Genomic DNA, 19,000 nt, shown 5'->3' with positions numbered 1-19,000 from the left:
AACCTCAGTAGTCACTGACTCGAGGAAAGGTTCGGAATAGCCATTGACAGAGGTAAGACATTTATAGTATAGCCTAAAAGTTATTCACATAATTACATTTTTTTTTTTTTTGCTAAATTTTATTTCTTTTTTTGATACGAAAATGATTTTTAATTGTTTTTAATTAAAAAAAAAATTTCATCTGCTTTTCTTCTCTAGCCTGCATGTGTTCTCATACATTGCAAGCTGCTTTGTCTGACTTAGGGTGTGCTCACACAGCTTCTTTGACTTCTCACATTAGAAAAAGTGAGCCAAAAAGTTTTCGCTTACAAAAAAAAAGCTTTAAAAACTTGAATACAACTGGATCGTAACCTGCATGTGTGAACATACCCTTGAATATCACGCTCCTCAATAACTCAATTTTTTCTTGTTCTTCTCTGAAGGCAGCAGAGATCTCACCGACAAGATGATGAAACTGCTCTTTATAACAGCGCTGCTAATAGTATGGATTTCTCCAATGGACTCTACACCTTGCAAAACGGTCGTTCGCGTAAAGCAAGAAGCTATGGAGTATGGTGTGTAATATTTGTGTCATATGGAAAACTAGTCACACACTATACTATAATAGTAGTAAAGTCATCATTGGGGTTGAGCCGATCTTGAGATTTCAGGATCGATTTTAAAATCCAATTTCCGATTTTCCAGCCGATCCCGATCATGAAAATTGCTCGATCGCTGATCGGAAATCAATCTTTTCAGATCCCGATCCCTCAACCCTAGTCAATGCTTCTCTATGGGAAAAGTCACTTTTAGGGTTGAGCCGATCTTAAAATTTCTAAATCCGATTTCCGATCATTTTCCAGCCGATCCAGATCGCGATTGTGAAAATTGCTTGATCGCCGATCGGAATCCAATCTTTTCCGATCCAAATCGCTCAACCCTAGTCATCATATAATTCATCATAAAGAAATTGTGGAGGAGATTTAGGAAACTGCCTAAAAACTATCTTTGTTGACCATAGAAACCAATCACAGCGCAGCTTGTTTTTTCTATTCTGATCTTGAGCAAAGAAAGCTGTGTTGTGATTGGTTGTTAATGGAGATGAGCGAACACTGTTCGGATCAGCCGTTCCGAACAGCACGCTCCCATAGAAATGAACGGAAGCACCTGGCACGTACACTTTGCCGGCAGCCGGTCGCCGTGCCAGGTGCTTCCATTCATTTCTATGGGAGCATGCTGTTCGGAACGGCTGATCCGAACAGTGTTCGCTCATCTCTAGTTGTTAATAAATCTACAACTACATTGTCACAGAACTTGAATATTGAGTACAATATCAGGCACGCGTAGTCCTATTATAGTAGTGTGCCTGTTAGAAAGATTAGGAGAGCTTCTCTGTTCATATCATCTCAGTCACCTTAGTGAGCAAGAAAGTCTTAGAATCCTTATGAAACACTCCAGTATTTTTTTGTCCCCCCCAATTTCAGAATGAGCCTGTGTATAGTGTAATTTTAGTGAATAGCTTACTGATAGCATTTTTGTCAAGTTATATGCTCCCCTCTGAAGCACTGATATGCTCTGTGCTCTTTGAGCTACAAAGTGTTTCCTGTATGGACAGAAGGTCCGGCTATTAGTGCAGGTCTATGAGATCAAGGCTCTAATAAACCCTTGTGAATTTGGGCTCCTATTCATACCTACATCATACAACAGAAGAGCAGTGCTTTGAAGGGAAGCACATAACTTTACAATAAAGCTGATAATATATGGTTAAGATACATTTGCATATGCCAATCTAATGTTTTAAACACTTATAACATGACTTTTCAATAATCGAAATCTTAGTGAGGACATCATAGGAATGGGCATTACTTGATGCTACAAATGCTGGGGGTCAGTTTTTAAAAAATACTTTTCACCACCTCCACCAATTCTAGTTCTTAGCATTTGTTAATAGTTATTGCTCCACTGATTCCGGCACAGTTGGAATTTTTTCTCTATTCTCTACTGATCCTGAGCAACAAGTGCAGTTAGTTTTGGTGCCTGGTATACTATACATCCTCTGTAATGTCAGAAGGGCAGTGTCAGGCAGGGGGCGTGATTCAGAGCTCCAATCAGAGGCAGCCAGTGTCAGAGCTCAGAGTCCCACCCCTTAGCTGCTCCTGCCTGACACCACCCGCCTGACAGTACAGAGGCTAAATAGTATATCAGGCACCAAAACTAACAGCATTGACTGCTCAGGAATGGAGGGGATGAGATAAAAAAAATCCAACTGTGCCAGAATAAGTGGAGCACCAGCTATTCCATAGGATATCAGGGAGACTATCCCTCACCATATCAGAGTTAACTGGTTGCACACAGTTACATCTGATATGTTGAGGGATAGAGCACCAGCTATTAACAGATACTAAGAACTGAAGTTGGTGGAGATGGGGAAAGGTCCTCCTATTCTGATAACATAGTTGTATGGGATAAGTAACCCTATATTTTTTGTGTTCATAGCCTGTAAGACCCAACGGTTATCTCTCCAGAATGCGTTTGGACTCATATCAATTCCAACAGTGATAGAGAAGAAAGAGAGTGGAGGAGGAGGTCTACTTGGTGGGATACTTGGCATTGGAAGCTCAATTGTGGACAAGACCCTTAACTTGGCAGGGTAGGTATTATGTGTACGGTAACTACAAAGCAACAGAATGATTAATGCCTGGAGCCATTTATTACATGATTTATTTACATGTATCTTTGTCATATCATTTTATTAAAAGTTGTGCATTGTCATCAGAGATGCATAGATTTGTTATTTTCTGGTATAGATAGTGTTAAATTTGTCAGGTCTACTTCTTCCTCTGCACATACCCTGCTCACTTTTAAGAAAAGCGGTAAGTGGGGCTCAAACAGACAAACGTTCACGTAAAAGTTGTGGCTTTTCTACACCATTCTTGGCATTGATACTGTATAAGACTCCTGTATATAAAGGATATGTGATAACTTGTTGTATCTCTTATACAATTACAGGATAAGAATTTACAATGTCCAGCTTCCTGAAATCAATATCAGGTTTATGCCCAGAGTCGGAATGCAGGTTTCTGTAGACACCAATCTTCATATCAGTGTTAGAATGTAAGTACGTGAGATTCGTTCTAGATATGAATAAATCATGGTTGTGTACAGTGGTGTAATACATCTGAAAGCGGGAGCATAGAAGACGTTGTATATCTGGATAACCTGTTTCTAAGACCATGCCTGTTACATTGTATCGAATGCACTGTTACTTTCACTGTGTATATAAATTATAATGAAATAGTGCCCCCTTGTGTTGCATTTTACAAATTACATCTTTTAAGAAAACTAACATGCAGTACCCTATTTCAGTTCTACACTCCACTAAATAAAAGTTCACATAAATCCTTATGACGAGACCTTGATATATTCAATAGTAGAATGTTACATCTGACAATGGCTTATTTATATCAAATGTGAAAACCTTGCTGCATGTGACCACTAAGGCCATTCAGCAGTGTCATTGGCCTAAGGAAAGGACAAGGGGTGTCACAAGTGACGTAAGCGAGGGATGTCCCGCATCCTTTATTTAGGCTGTGGAGGCAGCTGATTGGCCTCAGTGGTCAAGTGCAGTGAGGACGTCCACCAAACAAGACACTAGAAGCAGCAGGACTGGACCATGGTGAGAGACATCAAAGAAGTGGGGACAGGAGAGTATTAGAGATGAGTGAACACTGTTCGGATCAGCCAATCCGAACAGCACGCTCCCATAGAAATGAATGGAAGCACCTGTGACGCTGACTTTGCCGGCGGCCGGCCGGCGTCACAGGTGCTTCCATTCATTTCTATGGAAGCGTGCTGTTCGGATCGGCTGATTCGAACAGTGTTCGCTCATTTCTAGTGAGTATGTTTTTTTTCACCTTCCCCACCCTCCTTGAAAAATATAAGTTATCCTGGACAACCCCCTCAAAGGGCTGTTTTTTTTAAAGGGAACCTATCATTGGCTTTAGTGATCTTTAACTAACCATATATTTGCATAGCCTGTAGCAAGGCTATTCCAGACATACCTTTTATATATTAATCCTCCCAGCCGTTTTTGAATTAGTACACTTTCATTGGTATGCTAATTAGCCACCACGGTGCACCGGAAGTCTCTGTGATGCTCTCTGAGCACTGCTTGTGTGATATGTGTAGACAGGGGGAGGTGAGAGCAGGGAGGCTGCTGATGGTGATGATGATGATGATGATGACTCATCAGCTTTCCCTGCTCTCACCTCCCCGTTTACACATATCACACAAGCAGTGCTCAGAGAGCATCACAGAGACTTCTGGTGCACCGTGGTGGCTAATTAGCATACCAATAAAAGCGGGCTAATTCAAAAATGGCTGGGAGGATTAATGAATAAAAGGTATGTCTGGAATAGCCTTGCTAAAGGCTAGGCAAATATATTCTTAGTTAAAAATCACTAGAGCCAATGATAGACTCCTTTTAAATAATATTTACTTACAGATCCCCGCTCCTGTCCATGCTGTTTCTGCTTCCCTTTCCGCCCTCTAGGGGGGCCCCTCCCTCTACACATCAGGGCACTGAACATGCTATTAAGTGCAGTGCACAGGACCTCTCGGAGGCTGAGGGAGAAGCAGAAGCCACGATGAGGAGGAGTGGGGGTCAGTAAGTAGGGCCGTGGTATTTAGAGTATGTGTATGGTTGTGAGATTCATCAGACCATAGAAAGTTCCTGCATTCATTGTCATATCCATTGACATCCGATCTAGACAAAAGACTGTAATTTCGAATGCAGCGTTCACACTTGTGCCTTGACCTGTCCGCTGTGATTCCACCTAAATCCCCGAAAAATATGCATAGGGAATGGCTTGCTGGTGGTTAACTTAAAAACTCATTTCAATGGGATTTTAAAACAAACCGCCGGTATCCGTATGCAATCTCTCTGCCGTGAAACCTTTCTGATCCTCATTTTCTCTCCATTTCTTTATTGGACCAAATTAAGATCCAGAAGTTATCCTTCAGCAACCGTCCAACTATTGACCACCATAGACTGAGGTCACAGGTTGCAGAAACTGTAGTGGAAACAGCCGTGTGGTTTTAGCCCTAAACTGTTTCGGAGCAATGTATGCGGTATTTCATGCTATGAAGTCCTGAAACTTTGCAATTTATGTTCTTCCTCTTATTTTCCTAGTGTCCTTGCTGGAGAAATTGATGTCCAAGTAGGAGCAGGCGTTACTGCAGATTTGAAGGTTATGAGGACGGCCAAGGGATTCCCTATTATTGAAGTTTCTGCCTGCAAGTCTTTACTAGGAGGGATACAAATCTCCACAGGAGGCATAAGGTGCAAGACGTCTAATAATCTGATATGATACAAACTATATGTCATTCCTGAATCTATGGAGTAAATCCATTATGAGTATGTTGTCCGGTAATAGGCTATAAATAGTTTAAGGGGTTGTCCCATGAAAAGCATTCTATATATACTGCTAGTTTATGTGGATTTAAGACTTTTCCTAAATACATTGCTTTATCAAAACTGCTTTGTTTGGCCGCTATCTTAATTTATTCACTTCATTGTTGACACTGCGTTTCTATGGCCACTGGCCTTATCTGCTCATTTCCCAAGTGACTTATTTGCCTGCTCTCAGGGGGAAAGGGAGGGGCTGACAAGCAACGGAGCTCCTCAGATAGGGGAGGGGGGAGGTGAGAGCTCCCGGATTTCTGTGCTGTCTATCTTCAGCTTTTCCACTTATCAGCCGGTTTAATTTAATTTGGCTGATAAGGGCTGAGATAAGGAGTCCGTTACCTCTGTATGTAATGCAAGCTGACTCAAATCCAGCTCTGCTACATCAGTTTCCACATCAGCTTCATACTGTGGTAATGCATAGCAGATAGCAGAGCAAGTGAAACCCTGCCCACCAATGTGCCGAGAAATCCAGGAAGTGAAGAGAGTACAGAGCCTTCAGGCTGCAGAACAAGAGTTATGGGAATACCCCTTTAAGACCCAGAAATCCCTTTTATAAACCTCTGGATGTGCTAAGCATGAACTGCAATACCTGACACAGCCAATTAGACTAGAGTGGCGCTTTTTCATCTATTACCATGGACCATTCCTCTATAATTTTCCAGCTCTGGGGATATAGAAAGATTAATAATCTATATCAATGTTGTACAAACACCGCAGATAGGAATAATTTATATATTGAATATTTTTTTACTCTCTTGTCTCCAGTTTACTTCCAGGAATAATTGATGTAATAAAAGGACACATACAAGCCATCCTCACCGATAGGGTAAGTACAAATAATATTCTCTACCAAATCCTTCTCCTTCAAAATGAAGCAAATAAAATACAAGACAATATATGAAATTTTTAGAGTTGAAAAATTGTATCCAAATGTGTCTCAGTGATTCATCCCCTATCTGTGCTACATTAAATATATTTTCTGTTCCTTCTGTGCAGCTCTGTGTATCTGTATCCAACGTATTCCTGGGCATGAACGCCGACCTCGGCCTGTTAGTAGGTAAGTGGTACAGTCTGAATAGTATAAGAACAAGTATATGTTACTGAATCACTAATAGATCTATCCAATTACTGGTGTGTGCTTCCTTGGTTTTCCGACTGATCATGTCCTTTTCAAAACAATATTGTTCCAAAATTTTGTGTTACAAAGTAATTTTCTGTATGGATCATCTTTATGTGCTGCCCCCAGTGGTTGTATATGGGGATGCGCCATTTCAAGGGTATGTTGCGATATTGCATTAAAATGGTTAATGAAAAACTGAAGTCCTTAAAGGGATTGTCCTAGGAACGTAACCATATTTAAATTAACGCGTACATCCAGTTCTAAAGAACTTTTCATACATGAATAGTGCAGTTGAATATAAGAAAATTTGTAATATATCTTATTAAGGAGATCTATTTCCTTCATGACTTATTAAGCTTTTTATATTCAATCTGACCTGTCTCTGTATTCAGCCTCACACATAGAGCTCTATAGAGAAGGGAGGGGTGGAGTAAGAGTCTCCTGCCCCCTGTTTAATTGACTTAGCAGGCTTAAAAAAGCAAGAAATGTATCAGCAGCAATTATTTGAGTGTCTTTTTCTATCCCCCTCCCCTCTTCATAGACTTATATGGAGAAAGTAACTGCCTAAAAAGTGGTGAAGGAAACAGATTTCTTTAATAAGATTTATTAGAAAGTTTCTTATATTCACCTGTACTATTCCTTTATGCAAAGTTGTTTAGAACTGGAGGTATGCTTTAAATATTAAAGTAATATAAGTATTGAATCTGACAGCTGTTGTCTCTATGGATATGCCCATGAATGAAGGAACTTTCTCTTATCTGGGACCCAGTCATGATGTCCTCATTTTGGACAGGTTATCTTCTTGTGCATGTCGTGTTCGGATAATCTGTCCACAATATGGAAATCATGGCTGAACTCTGATAAATGCCAGGCCTTAGAAAGTCCTGTCATTCATGGTCATATCCACTTCTCAATACAACAAACTGTTCCCACTAAGAAGGTGTTCATTTATGGCTGATATATTGCCTTGTGTTCAATGTCTTAAGGTGTAAAGCGTATCGGCAACGATCTTGGCATGCAGTACATTATGCCCAGCCCACCGGTAGTGAACCAGGACTACATGGACATGGATATGAATGTAAGTTGAGGTGTTACCTATTTTCTTACCTACTTCCTCCTTTAAGAGATTGGTTGGGATTACAAAAACAATTTATGACGGCAAGGAATATGCAAAACTATTTCTATGATATTGCGTATATATTGTAGTAATTGATATTATTACGAAAATAAAATTATTACCAATAGTTGCCTATAAATTCCCTTGTTGCTCTAGCACCAACACACTTAGTTGTCCCTGCCAACATGCCATATAACCATGTGATCACATACTGGCAAAATTCATGGTGCAGGGGTTGAGCTAGGTGGAGTTTAGTCACAATGGTAGTCGGGCAAAGGTCAGGGCAGCGGCCGTTACGTTAGTTATTAGTGAATAAATGTATAAGGAATAAGATCAAGTGAGAAGTGTTCTGCTCCAAATTGGGTTATATCCTCTTGGTCCTTTGGAATCCCTTATTGTGTCAAAGCCTAAGCTCAGAGAAGATCCTCTTATAACTTGGTGGGTTGTTCCCACACTGGCCTATATATTCTGTTATACATGTTGCCACCTAACTTAAAAAATGGAGAAAGTATCCAAATAATAAACATTACTTTATCATTTTGTTAGGTGGAATACATGGTGCATGAGCAAAGTGTTGACATCCCAACCGGAAGCTCTGACTTTACTCTCCCTCCTGGAGCTGGTGACCCCAACTCAATGGTCAACATGGGCTTTTCTCAAGACTTCTTCATCTCTATGTTTACAGCATTCCAGACTTCAGAAGGATTTAACATGGAAATCTTATCAAACTCTGTGAGTGAAAACCTAAAGTGTGGAATAAAATGTAATGTATAGAAGTAGGAAAGGATTCGGCATAGCAGACTCTTTGTATCAGATACCCCAGTATGTCTCATGGTGAATACGCCGTGAGGTATCCAAATAGCCAAATAATTGGTGAAAGTGGTGTAAGGAGGAAATGTTCAAAGGTATCAATAAAAGTTCTTTGTAATATTATTACCGTCCTCCACCTCCAATCCTTATTTTAAAATATCTGATCATTGATACAACTGAGATGAAACATTACGAAAATGACAACCTTTCACTAAGTTTTCAAGGAAAAGGTTCCATGGGAGAATATCGGAGGCATTAACCATGACCCATGTATAAAATCAGTAAGGGAAGAACCGGAGCTGAGCTTTACTCTTCACCTATTATCTCTGTTGGATCCTGTGTTATCTGCCTAAGTCAAAAGAATAGGCAAAACCCAATAAAGCCCTTTGTAAATCAAAGAAGTCATCTTGCTACCAAATCTGCAAGGAACAGATTCTGCATTGTGTCATGACATCTGGTAACCAAAATTCTGTAAACCCAGGTAAAAAAAATCACTATGGAGGAGCTAAGCTGTTCCACCTATTGCCAATGATGGATCCTGTGTTATCTGACTTGACTTGTCTCCAAGCCAAAACAGCGGACACTGTAGCAGAACCCCATGAAGTCAATGAAGTCCACCTATTGTCCAGATTCTGCACGGTGCCATGGTTTCTAGAAACCTTGATGCAGATGTGAACTGAGCATCATAGAGATGTTTATTATCAATCAAATCCAGCCCTCTGAATATATTGAGATATTACCAAAGAAATATATGAAAAAAACCCACCATTTATACTATATATTGTAGATATCTGTTCCATAGACCATTATTCATTTTTGGTTTATTTTTCTGTAGGCCGCTGTCAGTAGCTACCTGAAAACATCTGTGTTGGGATCCTATATTCCTGAGGTATATATACATATTTGTTAACATCATAGGGATTGCATATATTATACTCCCCATTTCTATACAATGCTGTGATATTTGCATTTCTTGCCTTGAAAGACCTTGGCATGCATGTTCATGACATACCTGTAGACAACCCATCGACTTTGGTGAGCACCATGTAAGACTTATTTTCTCCTGTGGTGGCGCTGTTGGAAACACGTTCTCCTGGATTTCATATTGTAGGAGAACCAATGACCTGACACCATGTGATCAGTTTATCATCGTGACTCTGTCTAGCAAAAAAGAAATTGCCCAAACTGGACAACTCCTTTAACTTACTATATTTTTGTTGTAAATTTAAGCAGTGACATTATACAATGTATGTGATATAAGACTTTATTTCATTGTAGATCAACAAGCAATACCCTCAGTCTCTAGATGTGAAGATAAATATCGTGCTAAGTCAAACACCTATAGTCACCCTCAAGACCAACCAGTTACTAGTCCAGATTTCTCCCTCTGTAGAGATGTATGTTGTCATGCCAAACTTACGTATCCAGCATCTGATGACTCTCAATGTGGTGAGTATAACTACAACCATGAGAGGGGAATTCTGAGTCTTGGAACATTACTAGGAATTTTACCCAAGTCAGAGACGTCTCCAAAAAAGGACACTCACCTTCATTGAGGCTGAGTACAGTTGCCACCATCATGGCGTAGTCAACACAGAGTTGACAGATACCAATGGTCAAGGGCAGATTAAGACTACGATGGTCCCTGGGCTGTGTGAAGAGTGCGGTCCCCAGACCAGGCTAAAGGTTTCAGGGTCTTTTACATGGACTCAGTATTCATAGCAATGCTCATTCTCTATTAAGTTAGGTTGGGTTTATATGTACATTGTGTATACAATACGTACACCATGTATCCAGGATGCTGCCAAACCCAAGGATCAGATGGGTGTAGCTGAAAGCAATTTTATTTTTAATGGTCAATAATGATGGTTATGGTCTCTCTCTCTCTCTCTCTCTCTCTCTCTGTCTCTCTCTCTCTCTCTCTCTCTCTCTCTCTATATATATATATTTAATGTTATAATAGAATGTCTGGTATTGAGAACATAATTTTCCATCTACAGGGAGCCAGTCTACTTGCCAAGCTGAGTGCTAATGGAGGGTTGCTGAAGGCATCGGTCTCACTACAAGGGTATGATATTGTGTCTGTTTTATATGACCAGTTATTTCTCCATTTATTACTATAGTTACTCATGTATTTATTATGAATCAGTTTATTCCTATAGTTATTATTGATGTGTTGTATTGCAGAGCTCTTAGCCTTGTTATGGCAACCTCTTCTTTTGGAAAGTGCACCTGCAAAGTAAGTCATGGTGTCCTACCTAATAAGACTCTGCTTTCTTCATACTATTTACATATTATTCTTAGATGATATGATGGAATCTTAGCAATTGTTCACATCACTCTCAGTAGCAATTAAAGGGGTGGCCCAGGAATTTTCTACATTTATTTTTTATTGTCTATTCTTTGGATAGGTTATAAATATTTGATCGGGGGCGGGGGGTGGAAGGCTGTCCCTGCACATACCAACTGTTCAAGATATGTTAGGTCCCTGTATTATATAGTGCATGGAACTGGAAGCAGATAGCTCTGTACTCTGTATAGTGGTCAGACATTGTGTTTTCCTCTCACTGACGTCAATAGGACAGAGCTGGACCCACCAATCAGATACATATCTATCCTAAGGATTAGACATAATAGTTTGGTCATATACTGGATAGATAGATAGATAGATAGATAGATAGATAGATAGATAGATGATAGATAGATAGATAGATAGATAGATAGATAGATAGATAGATAAATAGAGGATTGATAGATAGATAGATAGATAGATAGATAGATAGATAGATAGATGATAGATGGATGGAGAGATAGATAGATAGATAGATAGATAGATAGATAGGAGATAGATAGATAGATAGATAGATAGATAGATAGATAGGAGATAGATAGATAGATAGATAGATAGATAGGAGATAGATGATAGATAGATAGATGATAGATAAATAGATAGATAGATAGATAGATAGATAGATAGATAGATAGATAGGAGATAGATGATAGATAAATAGATAGATAGATGATAGATAGATAGATAGATAGATAGATGATAGATAGATAGATAGATAGATAGATAGATAGATGATAGATAGATAGATGGAGAGATGATAGATAGATAGATAGATAGATAGATGATAGATAGATAGATAGATAGATAGATAGATGATAGATAGATAGATGGAGAGATGATAGATAGATAGATAGATAGATAGATAGATAGATAGATAGATGATAGCTGGATGGAGAGATGATAGATAGATAGATAGATAGATAGATAGATAGATAGATAGATAGATAGATATTATTTGTATATTACACATTGGATATTGAATTTTTATCCATGATATTTCATGATCAATTTTCTTTTGACAATATATTGCATAACTAAAAGCCAATATGTCATGATGAAAGTATATCCTCTATTTTGTATAACGTATTTGTGCTACTACCTTAGGCCTCAGTTCTGGATGGTTACATGCGCACATTGTTTGAGAAGGCCTACCTAGCTCAAATTAATGGTAAGTAATATTGTATCACAAAAGGCAGTGTCGCTTCAAGATAACATTGAAAACAAGACACAGAAAATCTACTGTCATGGAGTTGTTCCTCACTGCCCACCGATGACGCTCATGTCAAAAGTTCACCATGGGCCCCGCCATTCCTAGTTATGCCACTGTATAAGGCCGAACCTCCTGACAGTGGAAGGATATCAATGCCAAAACTAACAGCATCGACATCTCCCGCACCCGGGCACATACTGACAAATCTGCAAATTCAGCGCACTTATCAGTTCTAGCAGTATATAATACCGCTGTTCTGCGAGGACTTGAAGGATCCTTGTTAAGAAGCTAAAAATTGGTAAACGGTAAACTGGTGACAAGAAATGTCTAATATCCCTTGTAGGCATGGTGGCATCATAAACCTTCAGCTCCATATGGCCCCTTTTATTATATATGAAATAACATATTTTCGGGGTTGCTGCAGACAAGCTATGGTTTGATGGGCCGTCAGATAACTGAATTAATATTCTTTATTTTGCAGTGGGTTTGAGCGCTGGAGTATCTCTGCCATCATTACCTAACGTTCACCTTGTCAATGAGGTTGTGGAGGTCAAGGAGGTAAGCGTGATACTTTGCAGCCAAGTCAGAGTATACAGTATATGGTGGCCATGATCACTTGGTTATATGAATAACAGCACAGGTTAGGATTATTGATCACCTACAAGGTTGGCCATGCTAAAAGGGGTTGTCGAGAATTGGAGTAACCCGTGGGGTGGCTGGGGAAGATGTGAAATAAAGCAAAAAAAAACCCAGGAAATCACTTGTCCATAGGGCTCCATTATCTGCTGCCAGTGCCCTATCCATCTTGCACCATTGTCAGAAGCCCTGAGGCTCAGGTGAAGCCAATCGGTGACCTCAGGGGTCACTGCTAAGGAACTGGTGATGTACTTGAGTGACATCATCAGTCCATCTCCTATCACTGATGAGGTCACTGATTGGTTTCAGTGGTCACATGAGGCTTGAAACAACCCAAGCACAAGACGGAGAGGGTACCTAGTGTTGAGCGAGTAATATTCGATCGAATACCTTGCTCCCATAGGAATGCGTGTAAGCGGCCGAACACCAAGGGGTTAAGCCCATCAAATATTCACAGCGCTTAACCCCTTGGTGTTCGGCAGCTTGCACGCATTCCTATGGGAGCGAGGTATTCAATCGAATACTACTCGCTCATCTACCTACCTGTAGATGGAACCTGGACAATTAGCGGTATGGTATGCTGTCTTCTGTCATGGATGTTATGAGGTGAGGGTTTAGTGATATGAGGCTCAGCCCTGACTGCCTAAATACATACACATCATCTATCAAGACAGTATAAATACCCAATCAAATATAATGAAGCAAGGAGAGCACCTAGAGTTTATAGTCTGGGCACCTATTGTGCCATGGTAATGGAAATTACAAGGGTGGAAAGCAACTTTTACAGGGTTCACCTGCCTTCGAATAAACACGTTTTTGCATTTTTTGCCATTAATCATTTCCATTTTTTGGTTCTTACAGGAGTACGTGGTTATGTCCAGTGATCTTCAATACGTCAAGTAATAATATACATATTCAGCATTTTACATGTATATTAAGGGAATAACCTTTCCACCCCTAATAAAAGCTACGCTATGTAATATTTGCTGTCTTATCATTCTACATTATTTCTAAAGCATTGTAAATTTAAAACCAAAATCATGGGTGTGTTTGCTACCCACAAACCAATATTATAATCTAGTGTCTCTTCAGAGCCCATAGCAATAATACCAAGTGGAGGCCCAAAGGAGGTGCATACACATAACAAACATTCATGGTCACCGCTATGGGCCCCAGGGGACTGCTGAAGCCCAATCACAGGCTTGAATGCTGAAGCAGTAACATATAGGTCCACCTTTGCAGGACAATAGAGAACAAAGAACATTTGCTCCAGCAGGGCGTGGCAGGTGAAGCAGACTTTTATAACAATCATAGAAAACATGAGATAATTGCAAATATATATTTAAAAAGTATGAAAAATATTTATTGATAAGCAAATAGTTAAAACGTCACAGGGAGACATGCAAAAGTAACTCACTAAAAATAGTGAGCAGACCCATAAATCAACTCACTCAGCAAAGTGCACAGCAACTCCTAGTCATAGGTACAGTGCCTTGCGAATGTATTCGGCCGCCTTGAACTTTTTAACCTTTTGCCACATTTCAGGCTTCAAACATAAAGATATAATATTTTAATTTTTGGGGGGAAGAGTCAACAAGAAGTGGGACAAGGGGCCACACGGTGGCTCAGTGGTTAGCACTGCAGCCTTGCAGCGCTGGAGTCCTGGTGTTCAAATCCCACCAAGGGCAAAAAACCATCTGCAAGGAGTTTGTATGTTCTCCCCGTGTTTGCATGGATTTCCATCCCATATTCCAAAAAAAGACATACTGATAGGGAAAAATGTACATTGTGAGCTCTATGTGGGGCTCACAATCTACATAAAATAAAAAAAAAGAAGTGGGACACATTTGTGTAGTGGAACAAAATTTGCTGGATATTTTAAACTTTAACAAATAAAAACCTGAAAAGTGGGACGTGCAATATTATTCGGCCCCTTTACTTTCAGTGTAGCAAACTCACTCCAGAAGGTCAGTGAAGATCTCTGAATGATCCAATGTTGTCCTACATGACTGATGATGATAAATAGAATCCACCTGTGTGTGACAAGTCTCCCTATAAATATACCTGCTCTGTGATAGGCTCAGGGTTCTGTTTAAAGCGCAGAGAGCATCATGAAGACCAAGGAACACACCAGGCAGGTCCGAGATACTGTTATGGAGAAGTTTAAAGCCGGATTTGGATACAAAAAGATTTCCCAAGCTTTAATCATCCCAAGGAGCACTGTGCAAGAAATCATATTGAAATGGAAGGAGTATCAGACCACTGCAAATCTACTAAGACCCGGCCGTCCCTCTAAACCAGACCCGGGCAATGTTCGGCCCGCGGGCCACATCCGGCCCTCTGACTGCTTCTACCCGGCCCGCATAGCTAGTGGAAGTTTTTTCAAGGACCTTTGATGATGTCATCACAGACTATCACCAGGATAGGCTATGACTCGTTAGTGGATGGAGCCACACGGGACTGTGTGCTTGATGCAAGCTGCCGGCAATGGAGGCTGCTGGATGATAGAGAAGAGACAGCAAGTTTGAGCAAGAGGGGGAACTAGGGGCAGATGTAGGGGGGAAGGTAAAATGAATGCACATGGAGGGGGGATATTAAACTAGGGGGCAGATGGAGGGTGACATTAAACTGTGGCAGCTGAAGGAGGATATTAAACCATGGGGGGTAGCTGGAGGGGGACATGTCTGCCTCTAGTTGCCACCAGTTTAATGTCCCCTCTAGTTTCTGCTGGTTTATACTGGGGCACCAGGAGAGGGACTTAATACTGTGGGACATTTGGAGGGAAACGTTATAATGTGGGGGGGTATAATGTACAGGTGACTGTAGGAGGATTTTACTTTGTGGGGCACATGGAAAAATGATTGAGAATGGGCAGAGTCAACTGAGAAGTGGGTGGAGCTAAATTTGCCGCAGCACGCATGGCCCTCTAGAACCGTTACAATTTCTCATGTGGCCCCATGGGAAAATTAATTGCCCACCCCTGCTCTAAACTGTCATCTCAAACAAGGAGAAGACTGATCAGAGATGCGGCCAAGGGGTCCATGATCACTCTGGATGAACTGCAGAGATCTACAGCTGAGGCGAGAGAGTCTGTCCATAGGACAACAATCATTTGTACACTGCACAAATCTGGCATTTATGCAAGAGTGGCAAGAAGAAAGCCATTACTCAAAGATATCCATAAAAAGTCTTGTCTAAAGTTTGCCACAAGCCACCTGGAAGACACCAAACTTGCGGAAGAAGGTGCTCTGGTCAGATGAAACCAAAATCCAACTTTTTGGCCACAATGCAAAACGATAGGTTTGGCGTAAAAGTAACACAGCTCATCACTCTGAACACACCATCCCCACTGTCAGACATGGTGGGGGCAGCATCATGGTTTGGGCCTGCTTTGCTTCAGCATGGACAGGGATGATGGTTAAAATTGATGGGAAGATGGATGGAGTCAAATACAGGACCATTCTGGAAGAAAACCTCTTGGAGTCCGCAAAAGACCTGAGACTGAGACACAGATTTATCTTCCAACAAGACAATGATCCAAAACATAAAGCAAAATCTACAATGGAATGGTTCACAAATAAACGTATCCAGGTGTTAGAATGGCCAAGTCACAGTCCAGACCTGAATCCAATCGAGAATCTGTGGAAGGAACTGAAAACTGCTGTTCACAAACACTCTCCATCCAACCTCATTCTGCAAGGAAGAATGGACAAGAATGTCAGTCTTTCGATGTGCAAAACTGATAGAGACTTACCCCAAGCGACTTGGAGCTGTAATCGCAGCAAAAGTATTAATGCAAGGGGGCCGAATAATTTTGCACACTCAATTTTTCAGTTTTTTTATTTGTTTCCATAGCAACCAACCTATTCTTATGGTGCCACTACACAAACAAAAAATGAGATATACCTGTTCAAAATCGAGTCCTTCTGCTAGTATTTTATATGGCAGGGGGATCTTTGGGGCCCAGGTAGCAAGTGCACCCTCTATAGCTACGGCTCTGGGTACTGCAGAGGACAGGGAACAGACAGCATGGCTCCTGGTGACTTGCCAGGCCACTCCAAGAGCCAGCGACCCACAATAACAGAGTGTCCCATAAAAACCACCCGAGGACTTTGACACCAGCCCGACTAGTAACTAGAACACAATGCACAATATCAAGTTGTATTTTCTTCCCTTATGTAAGTGGTGGAAGTAGATGAGATTTACGTTTTTTTTTTTTTTACAATGCGTCAACCAAGTTATTAGGTTTAATCTTAACACCGGAACTGAGATAAGAAAACCTCCTATTTCCAAACAGAGATGTAATATTTAGCTGGGGTGGATTATGGGACAGGTTGCATCAGACAAACACACATAGGACTAGTATTCAGAATGTCACATCAAATTATTATCAACGAGTCAATAACTGGCATAGATACATCTACTAATGTAAAAGCCAGTCTTAATGATAGTACTAGTAGAGATGAGCGAGTAGTTTTCAATCGAGTAGGTGTTCGATCGAATACTACGGTATTCAAAATACTCGTACTCGATCGAACACTACTAGCTGTTCGAAGTTTAAGGTTCGATGCAGAACCAGCGTTGATTGGCAGAATGCTATACATTCTGCCAATCAACGCTGGTTCTTCTCTTACCTTTAGAAGTCTTCTCCGTGCAGCGTCCCCGCGGCGTCTTCCGGCTGGAATTCACTCTGCCTAGGCATCCGGCCTAGGCAGAGCCGACTGCGCATGCGCGGGCATGCCCTCACATGCGCAGTCGGCTCTGCCTAGGCCCCGATACCTAGGCAGAGTGAATTCCAGCCGGAAGACGCCACGGGAGCGCTGCGCTGGGAGAAGACTTCAAGGGGAATCCAGCCCGACCGTCACTCATGGACTTGGTAAGTATAATTTTATCGAATTTTGTGTACCCCTGAAACGAGCATTTCCCCCCATGGAGTATAATGGGGTTTGGAATCCGTTCGAACAGCCGAACAGTGTGCAGCTGTTCGAATCAGATTTCGAACCTCGGACATTTTAGTGTTTGCTCATCTCTAAATACTAGTAATGGCTTTCCCACCATAGAAAGAATATGCTATCCGTTTCTAAATAAAGGGGGTCTGACTGCTGGGACCCCACCAATTTACAACTTTCCCAGTTCTCCCCATTGCAGCACTATCTCATTAACTAGATAGTAGACCCTCCCAATTCTAATGTTATAGTAATATGCCATAACATTGCAAGATGGAATTATCCCGTTATCATTGCCAAATTGTTACCTATAGGAGGCGGTAGAGAGACAGTTCTTGAGATGAGCAATTTACATTAGTACCTATTAAAAAAATTTCTATTGAATTTCCAAAAATACAACATGCTACATAATAAAATAGTAGAGTAATATCGCATTAAGGGGATGTTCACACTATGGTTATTAAGGTCTGTTGCTCTCATCTGTCATAGCTTATGGGAAGAAAAAGACAGACCTTGTTTTTTACCTTACAATGAATCGCAATGGGTGCCAAAGGGAGGGAGCTCCATCTGCATCAGTCAATGAAGTCTGTTGATCTCATCCTATGATGGATGAGAGCAACAGACCTTAATAACAGTAGTGTGACCCCGCTCTATGACACAAGTACACAGCCATAATGTCGATATGTGTTGTATTGTGGATCCATACTGTATCTCATTGGGTGCAGCAAGAATTAGTGCTCACTTCTATATAAGCCACAGGAGATAACCAGGTAATTGTCATCTTATCATGCAAAAATTAAAGGGGTTGTCCCCTTAAGTGCATAGGACTAAGATTAGAGTTCTGCGCTGTATATGGAGCCGTAACATTCCAGTACACCGCAGCTTTGGCTAACAGCTGATGGACGGAATTGGATCCCATCAATATGATATTGATGAACTATTCTAAGGATGGATTATCCATACTAAAAAAAAATCTGTGCTGGTCAGTACTGCATAAATCACTGTCTACAAGAAATGCACTGCGAGTGTTATCGAGATATAGTGCAAGGATCCATGTCCACCAGTGACACATGCCAAGGATCAATGACACATTGTTATACTGCAAGAAGCTATCAGCTGTGCAAATGATGCATACGGTATAAACCATAATTGGTATCTTCCTCTCCCAGCTGACAGCAGTGCCCACAACAATGACTGCAGTCTCTGGATCATCACTGGATGTTGGGACATGCTGTTAGTTGTGTAATAGTACAGCAGGTGGAGAACCATGCACAGCGCCCTGTAATAATCCTCAGCATATAACATAGGGGAAAAGCCGTAACACATAAGCCTTGTAATGAAAGGGTATAAAATTGGAGAATTCCA

At 40.8% G+C, this 19,000-nt stretch overlaps 1 protein-coding gene across 1 annotated transcript; it reads left to right on the top strand.

Annotated features, from left to right (window-relative positions):
* The first annotated feature begins 448 nt into the window (after positions 1 to 448).
* LOC142208775 (BPI fold-containing family B member 2-like) lies at positions 449 to 13,592 on the top strand. Its single transcript, XM_075277474.1, has 15 exons — positions 449 to 554; positions 2,476 to 2,629; positions 2,989 to 3,093; positions 5,171 to 5,320; positions 6,212 to 6,272; positions 6,443 to 6,503; positions 7,553 to 7,644; positions 8,230 to 8,415; positions 9,329 to 9,382; positions 9,772 to 9,942; positions 10,494 to 10,561; positions 10,681 to 10,732; positions 11,948 to 12,011; positions 12,535 to 12,611; positions 13,551 to 13,592. Exons 1-15 carry the CDS (start codon positions 449 to 451, stop codon positions 13,590 to 13,592), a joined length of 1,443 nt encoding a protein of 480 aa, XP_075133575.1.
* Positions 13,593 to 19,000: the final 5,408 nt, after the last annotated feature.

This window comes from Leptodactylus fuscus, chromosome 6 (genome assembly GCF_031893055.1).
Source record: "Leptodactylus fuscus isolate aLepFus1 chromosome 6, aLepFus1.hap2, whole genome shotgun sequence".
NCBI classification, from domain to species: domain Eukaryota; kingdom Metazoa; phylum Chordata; class Amphibia; order Anura; family Leptodactylidae; genus Leptodactylus; species Leptodactylus fuscus.
This window is presented reverse-complemented; position numbering and strand designations above follow the sequence as displayed.

Bases quoted from the DNA above. Each gene is read 5' to 3' on its own strand.
- LOC142208775 (XM_075277474.1), top strand. From the start codon at position 449: ATGAAACTGCTCTTTATAACAGCGCTGCTAATAGTATGGATTTCTCCA. The intron at 555-2,475 runs GTGTGTAATATT...TTGTGTTCATAG, and splicing joins GCAAGAAGCTATGGAGTATG to CCTGTAAGACCCAACGGTTA. The intron at 3,094-5,170 runs GTAAGTACGTGA...TTATTTTCCTAG, and splicing joins CTTCATATCAGTGTTAGAAT to TGTCCTTGCTGGAGAAATTG.